Source organism: Battus philenor, unplaced genomic scaffold (genome assembly GCF_028537555.1).
Source record: "Battus philenor isolate CCGP_79_NKW_IND1 unplaced genomic scaffold, ilBatPhil1.0.hap1 SCAF_19, whole genome shotgun sequence".
In the NCBI taxonomy this organism is placed as follows: domain Eukaryota; kingdom Metazoa; phylum Arthropoda; class Insecta; order Lepidoptera; family Papilionidae; genus Battus; species Battus philenor.
The window spans coordinates 11987324-11999465 of NW_027181681.1; the positions used below are offsets into that span (position 1 = coordinate 11987324).

General features: G+C 33.1%; 1 protein-coding gene across 1 annotated transcript in view; it reads right to left on the bottom strand.

The window, feature by feature from the left end:
• Positions 1–12142, bottom strand: part of LOC137921729 (fatty acid synthase-like) — a 58674-nt gene that overhangs the window by 15829 nt on the left and 30703 nt on the right. The window contains exons 18-23 of the mRNA XM_068764543.1: positions 11403–11512; positions 10589–10779; positions 9537–9697; positions 8313–8552; positions 7298–7418; positions 925–1035 (exon numbers count right to left, since the gene is read on the bottom strand). Of these exons, the coding sequence (XP_068620644.1) occupies positions 925–1035; positions 7298–7418; positions 8313–8552; positions 9537–9697; positions 10589–10779; positions 11403–11512 (934 nt within the window). The remainder of the gene's footprint in view (positions 1–924; positions 1036–7297; positions 7419–8312; positions 8553–9536; positions 9698–10588; positions 10780–11402; positions 11513–12142) is intronic.

A 12142-nucleotide genomic window follows, 5' to 3' on the forward strand; every position in this document is an offset into this window, starting at 1 on the left:
TAAGAGGATGAAAGAAAGAAGAGTAGAGTAAAAGGGCATAAAAGAAAAGAAATATAACATGATAGAGAGAAAAGAATAAAAGATAATAAGATGAATGACAGATGATTATGGAAATAAAAAACTTTGTGAAAAAAATATTTGTAAAAAAGGTCCCTGTCCTAAAAATCAGATAGGGGTACGAGAGGCCCCCAATAGCGAGGGTCATTAAAAAAAAAAAAAAAAAAACACTTACATATATTATAATACTGTGATCAAAAAGTAAAGTGAATTTGTTAATAAAATATAAACTCTATCTATTCTTCCAAATCAATTTCACCATCTTCACAATAATCCCCGTTGATAAAACGCAATTTATGCCAACGCTTTTTCAAGTCCTCGCAACAGTCGGAAGTTTTTTTCCGATATAGCCTTCACGACCTTCTTCAATTTAGTTTTTATCTCTTCAATCGTGTCAAAACTGCGTCCTCGCATTGGCTCTTTGTTAGTTTCCCAAATAGAAGTCGCATGTAGCCAAATCAAACAAATATGGTAGTTCCGGGAGAATATAAGTCGAGTTTTTGGCAAATAAACAATGCAGTGTGATATAGACCAATCAAGATTTGACGCGCTTGACACACAAAATGTGCTACAAAATGATTTGGACTGAGCCAAATGATATTCCAACATTATCAAAGAGGTCTCTAATTGTCAGTTGATGATTTTCAAGCACCAAATCTTTGATTTTTTCGGACTAGACCAATGTCGGTATTAAATAACAGTTTCACCTCACTCTTTGATCACGTGTATTATGATATAAATTACAGTAACAATTACAATTTCATCAAGAATTAAAATTTAAATAAATTAATAATTATCATTGGAAGAATTAACAATAGTAAGGAATACCTTAATCGTTTTTATTGCTTCACTTTTTGGCAATATTACTTGTGTCAATTTAATACTTTTTACATCATTTGGATTCTCCATAATCAATTTGAAGTCCTTGTCGTTGACAAACTGATGAACAGAAGTTCCATAATAACCTCCCCACTGGCCCTGCAAAAATTTTAATTATTGAGAAAAGTTCATTTAAAAAAGATACTTGCTGAAGAACTAAAGTAAATAAATACCTATGTATAATATATCATAGCGACCCTATTGCCAGCGGGACAGAAGCAGGTGTCACTAGAGTGGTAGAGGTGGAAAGCTCTTGACCTGCACTGGACAGTCAGTCCGACCATAAAAAAGCGTAGATCACGCCATCACGATAGGGATCAAAAGAGGCCTACCAAAGAAACCAGGGAAGTCACCCAAACAAGCCACCCTCAAAATTACTCGAAACGCCCAAGCATGAGGACCCAACGAAAAGAAGACACGAGAAGGAGAACTCTGGAACAAGTAGCGGCGAGTGGCGGTGGGGACGACGGCGACGAATCGAGGACTTCACAGCACACCGAAGATCCAGGAGGCGTATTTAATTTTCAATAAGCAATTTAAGATCAAATACAAAGTTTTCTAGCTCGAGTCTAAGGGCTTAGACGGTTAGATGATATTGTGACAACCTTACAAGGTTAACAATAGGTTCAACATTTTTGAATAAAGAGTGAATCAGATTTTACCCGAGTACCTTAAATATTACATTGTTTTAACGACCTCGCATCACAGTACAGTTAATGTGTTAATATCAAATAGTTAGTTATTCATATTTAAGTTTATTACGCTTTTAAAATTTATCTGTGAGAAGACTACAAGCTGTTATAAAAAAGAACTCAATATAAAAGTAAATTCCTATTACACTTGGTCACGCTATAATTTGGGAAAGATACAATTGATTTCATTTCGTTTTCAAGAATTATTATTTATTTATTTAATATTCTTTATTGTACACGTTAAAATATATTTAATAAGTCTTACAATAATGTACAAAAAGGTACAATGGGCGGTCTTATCACACAAGGCAATCTCTTACAGATAACTCTAGTATTGAAAAGGTAAAAGTACTAATAATGGGTAGTTTACGTGTACAAAAAATACATATTTACAAACAAACGAACATACATAGACATTCATACTTAAATATACACACATATGTAAATAACATATATACTTATAATAAATAAGGTTTAATACATATTATAAATATAATACAATAATAAATAAAAACATCTAACTGACTGCGATCAGTATTGGTTCGATCGCACTTGCCTCAGAAAGAAACAGAAGAAGAAAAAGAAATTAAATAACAGATAGATAGTAGTAAAGTGTATAATGTTACAAGTAGTGTGCCTTAATTTCTTACGTATCTTCTTCAACTTTCTCTTATTTGAGAACTAACCTATAGTGCTTATGTTAGCTTACACATTCTCTAACGCTTGTTAAATTTGATATTTTTTATACTATATAGGCGAAAAATTTGACCTGTATCTCGCTAGATGTTAAGCGATGACGAGATTTACGATAATATCTTGCCTAGAAACCTATTCACTCTTGTCTTGACGACTCCTAAGTTATAATAGTCTGAAACAATGATATCAGTGGGTTGTTTCACTCCTTGGCTGTTCCCACTATAAAAGTATTAGCAAAACGCTTAGTGCATCGTAGTTGCCCGATGTAAGAAAGGAGATTATATAATATTATCTGTTAGTGTGATTCGGATGCACTCTCTTCAAAAATCAATCTGAAGAATACTGATAAACTGGCAACTATCCAAAATATCGTTACCAATCAGCCTCTTGGATCATATAGTTTAGATCAGAGTTCCCCAAACTTTTTTGTGTCGTAGACCCCTTGCCATGTTTTCCCGTATCGGGTAGACCCCCCACTTACCTGATATTGATTTCCTGTAAATTTCTAACTGTAGCGAAGTTTAGTGTTAAAAACTTTTAGGAAACCCCATGTTAATTTATACGTTTATTAATTGAATTTAAATTAAATCTACTCAAAATAAAATTTTGTATCTGTTATGAAAAATATATGTAACATTAAATAAACATAAAATAAACTATAAATAAAATATCATAAGCAATAAGTCAATATTTTTAGTGAGAAGGATGAACCTAATGCTTTAATAATAAGTTATCAACATTTGGTGTCAATTTTGTAAGGGTTAATTAAATCTCCTCGGCTAATGATGTCCAGTCTGTTTCTTTTTTTCGTTAGGAGATTGCACTATCGTGGACCCCCATTGATATTTCATGAACCCCAAAATTTTTTTTTGCTGGCGTAGACCCCTTGCAGGTTGTCATAGACCTCTAGGGGTCGATATAGACCACTTTGGGAATCACTGGTTTAGATATATAAATAGACAATAGTTATAATCTCTATCCTTACCTGTCTGAGAGTATTCATGATTAAATTTTTTCTCAGTTGCTTCTGATAAAATATATTTTTCACACAGAATGGCGGTACATCTTCATCTTCTATCTTGATAATATTAGCTTGTTTGTTAAGAATACGTATTTTATCGAGCTTTAATTTGGCTAAAAGTCAAATATTAGAAAATTTAAAAGTAAAATTACTTTTATAGAAAAAAAAACTGTTTATAAAAACATATATACTTCTTTGATATTTGTCTGTTTTAAAAAAACATATATACACTTAGATATCATTGAAATATATATCGAATTTCGAATAAAGTTGGCATTAAAAATTTGAAAAAAGAATATCAGTTATTTTTTCATAATATATATTTTTTAAGGTCGTAGGAAAACGCTGAATAAAGGCTCCTTCCAATAGGACTTATGGAAGTTCTATCAGGAAGGCCTATATCCTGAAATGGGAGTTCTAGGGACGACCCTAACAATGTCATTTGTCAACCTTGTTTATATATAATTTGTTCAAAAAATCGTTGTCTAATACGAAATCAAGATAAAGGGAATTCATGTGAATCATTGTGGCGGTATCTTAGACTTATTCCTTGTATTAGACATCAATGATCATAAAATACTTCATATTAATGTAAAGGACTTTACCTGAAATGTTATTAGATTTATGATCGTATAATATAACTGATCGTTTCCTTGTATCAGCTGCATATTGACCCTCTGTATCTTTTGGTAAATCAGATTCAGAATTTATTACTTCGAAATCATTCATTTCATTCATACTTGATATTTTCATTAACATCAGAACATTTCCATCGTTAACTCCAAAAGCTGATACCACGCAAAAGTCGTTGTACAGACGTTTTGCTTTCTGCTTGTTATCCAAGACCAACAAGAATGTGCTTGAACGAATGGCTTCTTGAATCGAAGATAAATTCGATAACACAGAATTTATTACCTACGTATAGAAACAAAACAAGATTATTGAGGATATGAGGACTCCCACTGCTGGGTATAGGCCCCCACCCAAATACCACCACGACCATCAGTCCTGCATTGCTTACATCCAGCGACCTCCTGCTACCGTAACCATGTCATTAGCTCACGGCTCGTGGTCGGACCACTCGAGAACTTTTCGGACCCAACGACCAGATTGCACGAGCGATGTTCCCCACCTACTGCCATTTCAGACATGCTACATCGGTGACTTTTTTCCTTCTGCGAATCTTCTCATTTCTAATTCGATATCCGATCATAGCCCTTCTCTATTACCATGGGTGAACTTGAGCCTTTATATCTGGCTCGTTCTAAGGTTTGTTTCTCTTCTAGATCATACTAATTGACATTGTATAGAATATTATGTAGTATCAATAATATTAAATTACATGTTTCTCTGGGGAGAACTATACTTAAATACCACACAAGCACTATGACCTTATTAACGAAATTGCTAGAAATTATTTCATAGTTGCGCTTCCACCTTCACAGAGAGAAGTACAACAGTGAAATCACCCAGTAACCTGGTGACGTATTTACTCTAATCAATAGCAAACATCAACTCATTTTTGGGTCAGGATTCTAAAGCATCATTGGTTCATTTGCAATTTGATTAGGTAAGGCTAAGAGTCTATGCATTAGAAGGACGCCTTCCTTAAGTTGTAAACAGGTCGTCAGGCCCGAGAACTGTATTTAACCTCTTAAAAATTACATCTCATTCTAACAGTCAATGCATTAGAAGGAGGCCTTCCTCAACCTGTGAACAGGTCGACAGCCCCGAGAACTGTTTTTAACCTCTTAAAAATTACGTCTCATTCTAAGAGTCAATGCATTAGAAGGATGCCTTTCTTAAGCTGTGAACAGGTCGTCAGCCCCGAGAACTGTATTTAACCATTTAAAAATTACATCTCGGTCTAAAAGTCATGCATTAGAAGGACGCGTTCCTTAAGCTGTAAACAGGTCGTCAGGCCCGAGAACTGTATTTAACCCTTTAAAAATTACGTCTCATTCTTAGAGTCAATGCATTAGAAGGACGCCTTCCTTAAGCTGTAAAAAGGTCGTCAGCCCCGAGAACTGTATTTAACCCTTTAAAAATACATCTCATTCTTAGAGTCAATGCATTAGAAGGACGCCTTCCTTAAGCTGTAAACAGGTCGTCAGCCCCGAGAACTGTATTTAACCCTTTAAAAATTACATCTCATTCTTAGAGTCAATACATTAGAAGGACGCCTTCCTTAAACTGTAAACAGGTCGTCAGCCTCGAGAACTGTATTTAAGCTCTTAAAAATTACATCTCATTCTAAGAGTCAATGCATTAGAAGGATGCCTTTCTTAAGCTGTGAACAGGTCGTCAGCCCCGAGAACTGTATTTAACCCTTTAAAAATTACATCTCGGTCTAAAAGTCATGCATTAGAAGGACGCGTTCCTTAAGCTGTAAACAGGTCGTCAGGCCCGAGAACTGTATTTAACCCTTTAAAAATTACGTCTCATTCTTAGAGTCAATGCATTAGAAGGACGCCTTCCTTAAGCTGTAAAAAGGTCGTCAGCCCCGAGAACTGTATTTAACCCTTTAAAAATACATCTCATTCTTAGAGTCAATGCATTAGAAGGACGCCTTCCTTAAGCTGTAAACAGGTCGTCAGCCCCGAGAACTGTATTTAACCCTTTAAAAATTACATCTCATTCTTAGAGTCAATACATTAGAAGGACGCCTTCCTTAAGCTGTAAAAAGGTCGTCAGCCCCGAGAACTGTATTTAACCCTTTAAAAATACATCTCATTCTTAGAGTCAATGCATTAGAAGGACGCCTTCCTTAAGCTGTAAACAGGTCGTCAGCCCCGAGAACTGTATTTAACCCTTTAAAAATACATCTCATTCTTAGAGTCAATGCATTAGAAGGACGCCTTCCTTAAGCTGTAAAAAGGTCGTCAGCCCCGAGAACTGTATTTAACCCTTTAAAAATACATCTCATTCTTAGAGTCAATGCATTAGAAGGACGCCTTCCTTAAGCTGTAAACAGGTCGTCAGCCCCGAGAACTGTATTTAACCCTTTAAAAATACATCTCATTCTTAGAGTCAATGCATTAGAAGGACGCCTTCCTTAAGCTGTAAACAGGTCGTCAGCCCCGAGAACTGTATTTAACCCTTTAAAAATTACATCTCATTCTTAGAGTCAATACATTAGAAGGACGCCTTCCTTAAACTGTAAACAGGTCGTCAGCCTCGAGAACTGTATTTAAGCTCTTAAAAATTACATCTCATTCTAAGAGTCAATGCATTAGAAGGACGCGTTCCTTAAGCTGTAAACAGGTCGTCAGCCCCGAGAACTGTATTTAACCCCTTAAAAATTACATCTCATTCTACATATCTTTAGCATTTCCATATGTAATTGGATCTTGAGTTGGAGACTAAAAATTGATATAAAAAACTAACAAATTGAAACCATATTTATATATATACTTATCGAATGCGGTTGATTCCAAATTTTTTACAAAAATACTCTATCTTCTTCGACCATAATATTCGTCTGAATTAACAAGTTTACTGCATAGTATATGACTTCTTAATTTCTTATTCCTATATATGTTTTACACAAATCTTACTTATCTAAATTTTTGAATAGATACTAAAATACTTGCTAAAAATCAACTACATTATCAATTTAACTTACCTCGTAATTTTCACACAGATTATATATTATTATAACATCTGTTCTATCATTGCTATATTTATACTTTTGAAACCAATCATTCATTTCACCAGATCTCAGATGAATTGAATTAAAAGTACAACTTTTTGCAAGTACAATTTTAATAGCGTCTTTTATTAGATCTGAATTGTTTTTTGTTGTTTCAATTTCAGTTACATTTATATTATCCCACGGTGTGTTTTCTGCTATTATTTGAATTTGTATTTCCATTGCTGTTTTAAGCTGTAACAGATGATATATAGATTGATTTATGTCCATAGATTAAATAGTCTTCATAAAAATACTCACGTCTAAAATGCTATCTTCTAGAATATGCGGCCAGAATTGCTTTGTTAATAGTAAATCAGGCATCTTTTGGACAGTTGGTTCGTCACAAATTGCTGTATGTTTTATTGTAACTCCTCCGCACCTGATCGATATCATAAATATTTACAAATTGCATGACTAAAATCTTTGACTATTATCTACATTAACAAAACATTACCCAAAAAGAATCAATTTAGATTTCAGCGGGACTCGGAATTTATTTTAAGCTAGCGCATAACTTTAAGGCATTAGATTACACTTCAATTTTCTAATAATTTTACTAGCAACCACATACATTACCTCTACTAATTGACCACAATATTAGACCTCAAAGAAATAACCAGAAGCTGTAAAAACTGTATGACTAGGGCAGTGATTATCTATGGTAATAATATATCGCAATACATTAGAGCTGCAAACGCAACTTAAGACGTTCACCGATATGGTGGACAGGTGACTTCATTAAGTGTTCAGATGACCCTAACTTGTGGATGGACCTCCTACGCTTTATGACCCAAGCGGCCATTTACTTTCCATATATCAACCTGTAAATCTGCTGAACTAAAGACAAGGAACGCAGTTGGGGATCGAAATAGGATAGAAGATTGAGGTAACGAAAAACGACAACCTTAGTTCTTAAAAGATATCATACAAGTTGGAATAAAAAGAAATTAAACACAGCAGTAATAGTCAGGTAGAATGTGTAATTAATATAATGTGAATATAGCTGTTATATTATAACTAGAAAATTATAAAAATTTTATAGGAATGTAATTAAACAAATAGTTTGATATTTTAGGAGCAAGGGCAAGCAAGAAAGGGGATAAATAGCAGAAGACTAGAAAAGAAGTGAAACATAAATTATTGAATTGTAAAAAACACTTTACCACCATAGACTTAGGTTAATTAGAGGGAAAAAATTAAAATAAAATCCGCTTCTGTAAAGTCAAACCCGATCGGATCTTTTATAGAGAATAGATAAACAAATATATCTCACCTCACAAGATCGCAATATTTGAAAATTTGCGCCTCATGTAGAGTAGATTCAACAGCATTATGTTTCTCAATGTCGATTATCAATTTCTCCATTAGTATAGGTTTAGATATACCGTTGTGTTCTCTTTTCAAAATGTTCAGATGTAACAACGCATCTAGATACGTGACCCAATCATTGGTCCAACTGACAGTTGCTCTATCGATAGATAGATTTACAGATTGAATAACTTGAAAGTCTTTACTGAAATAGAAAAGAATTATTTGATATGTCATATATCAATGATCATAAACTAAGACGTATCTCGATTTATTTTAAATAACCAGGGGCAGCTTAACCTATAGTGCAGGGCGTTCAATACACACAGGCGTCGCGGCGCTCCCTGGGACAAATAAGAGCATCGTCTTGGAATCTATCGCGGTTCGCTGCTTAGTTTCGCAATAGACATGTGCTACAGGCATAAAAACAATGAGTGTTATTCTGCCATCATAAGAAAGGCCATAACTAACACCATTAATACCATACTGTAAGCTATACCTACTTATAAAATAGCTTGTTGGAATGTGAAAAAACTTTCTTGTTACGAGGGCAAAGTTAAAAGTTATAGCCTTATGGGGGGAGTCAGGCCTAGGGGCGCCAGGGTTTCATTGCACACGGGCGCTACACGAGCTAAAGCAGCCCCTGTAAACCTTAGTAAATACTAGTTTGACATATTTTTCTGTAGAATTTTGCTTGATGCACAATAGTCTAATTATTTAAATCAAATTTAAAAACAAACAGCATGTAATAAATATCAAAAACTAAAGAAGCAAATTAGCAATGGTAGCCCGGCGGTAGACGAATAAGACTTATAATCAGACAGTCTTTTTGATATAATTAAAACTTTGTGCATTAATGACCACATTGGCAACAAACGCGTACGATACAAGATTGCAATCGCCAACCCGCCTGCTTAACGTGGCGATTATGATATATCCCCAAAAAGATATCTTAGGGAGACCTTTGCCCTGCAGTGGGCGTCTATAGGTCTAAAATACAGATTAAATATACCTTAAATACCAAAATTATAAATATCAATCCCAACGTGCCATTTCAATTGAACTAATGATTATGAAACACACACTACGACAAAAACTGACCTCCAAACCGAAATATCTTACAGTTAAATTAAAAAGACAAAAGAACTAAAAGAAAATTTAAAAGAATACCATATATATTACAACTTACTTGAAAGAGTATCCCCTTTCTTTCAAGAGAGTATATATATCTATATTATTCAACATAATATCGTCTTTAGAAATTGTTTTCGGTTCAATGTAATCATATGTATCCTTTTTATTTAATTCCGTTATAAATCCACTTGCAATTACCGAATCATCCTGTGTAACCTAAATTAAGTAAAAAAATCGTGTTAATATGTTTGTCGGTATGTTCTTACTTCGGACGGTAGATGGCGCTAGCAGTAGATTAACTTGCTTAACCTCGAATGGTCGGACATACAGCGCCGCTCAACAGAAACTAAATATTTTTATTTTATTTTAATAATACAAATAAGAATTGAAACATGTTATGGAATTCCGGGTACATTTTGTGTAGACTGAACACTCATCTTCCTATAACGCTATACGCGTTGTAGGGAGAAAGGCACGTTCACCTGCACCAACCAGAATCCTTTCCTTACCCAACCAAATATTATAATCCTATCAATGGTTCTTTAGAAGCTCGTTCTAGAACGTTCCTAAACCTTTTACAAATCCTTCAGCAAATATTTCTTTTTAATTTGAAATATGTTAACATGACTATTAAATATAAATAAAAAAAATATATAATAATTGTTCAAAAGGTAAGTAGATTAATCAGATAGATACGGAGGTATACCAAAGAAGTCTAAAACTTAACCTAAATTGTAAAGAAAAATTATATAAAGTAAACCCACTGTAATAGATAATAATGTAATCGGTAATAGAATAAATATTTTAGGAGCGAAGAAAAAGAAAGGTAAATATTGTACATATTGCACATATAAATATTGCAAATTGACCTTTGCCAAGAGACAATCGGCTACTTTCGCCTTCGTAGAGCCTTATCTCTGTCGCACGTCTGACAAAACGTCACATAGGTAGTGTGAGACAGAGATAATGCTCTACGAAGCCTAAATTAGCCGATTGTCTCTTTGCAAAGGTCGATGTGCAATATTTATCCCCGGGTATTGTACTTCAGCAATACTCTACTATGATGTACTATTTGATATGCTATTTCTTGAATCTTAACATACGTACCTCGAAACGATGATTCCCTTTGTTTATCGACACATTGAGATTAATATATCTCTTTGCACCGAACAAGATATCTTGTTCGAAAGTAACATCGGAGAACATTACCGACAATTGTCCGATGCTCAGTTTTCTCGACATTGCCAAAGTTTGCCACACGAAATACAAATACAAAGCCTCCGGTACAATATTTATACCTGTGTTAACAAATAATGATATATATTTGGAAGAATAAATAAAGAATTCATATTTTATTAACAAATTCACCTTGAATTTAAGGCAGTATAAATATTACTTGTTATATATAAATATATATATATATATATATATTGAATTGTAAATTTAAAACTAATCTACGGTCAAATTACGAGAAAGTTGTTTTCTCGTAACGTAAGTAAGTTTAAAATAAATACATTTAAAAAACTTTCAAGTTAAACGGTTTTTTGATACCCATATTGTGGTGGTTGTGGCCAAAATATGTACCTAGTCCGCCATATTGGAACGGCGTCCATCTTAAATTTTAAATTTTGACATAATCATCGTGTTTTACTAGTGTTGCCCTTTCATTTGACCCATATTTAGGTGGTTAAGGAACAATATGTAATCCGCCATTTTGTATCGGCGGCCATCTTAGATTTATAATGTTATTGATTTTATTATATTGTATTTTCATCTAAATTAAATATGTGTACCAAATTTCAGATCAATCTGACAACGGGAAGGTGCTCAAATTTCAATTTCTAATTTAGATCCAAATAAATTCCGAACGGGTCGAACTAAATAAAACCGTTTAATAATAATAATTATGTCATTTACTTACCGTTCCTCGTATATCCGTTCAAACAGGCATATTCTTCGTCGTTAATTGATATAACGTATTGGTTGATTTGGCTGTAGATCCTTTTTTTCGGACGATTTACTTCAACTGGCCTTTAATTTGAAAATAAAATCACAGGATGTTTCTTTAAACTAAAAATGGCTTCGTGTGAAGCACGTGAGAAGTTATACTTTTTTGGCATTATTAAAAAACAATTTTTAATTGCATGCAAATTGTTAATAGCAATAACATAATAAAAAATAATTTAGTGAATAGAGTTAATTAATTTCAGTTTAAATTTTTAAATAAATAAATATTTTTTTCTTAATTACTTAATTGTAACATGAATTCTCTCATTATTCGAGTTACTTTTAAATAATTTACTCTACCAAAGTATCTTCCATTAGCGACTGAATCAGAAAAAGTATCTTATTTCAAACTTGTTTTTTTTTTATTAATTTTAAATCTTTATCGTTGATTATTTTATTATTTTAATGTAAATAAATAAATTTAATGATTCAAAAAATATTTTAATATTATTCATTTTTACATGCCTATTAATTTCTTAGTTTAATATATACTTTACGTTATTATTAAAGAGTTTTCACCGCGTTTATGGATATTTTATTAATTGATGATGTCGTGCTTAATTTATTTCGTAAATATTAAATGAGCAATAATAAATATTTATCATTAATAATTTCATAATATTAACATTTGATTATATTGAACAATAATATTTA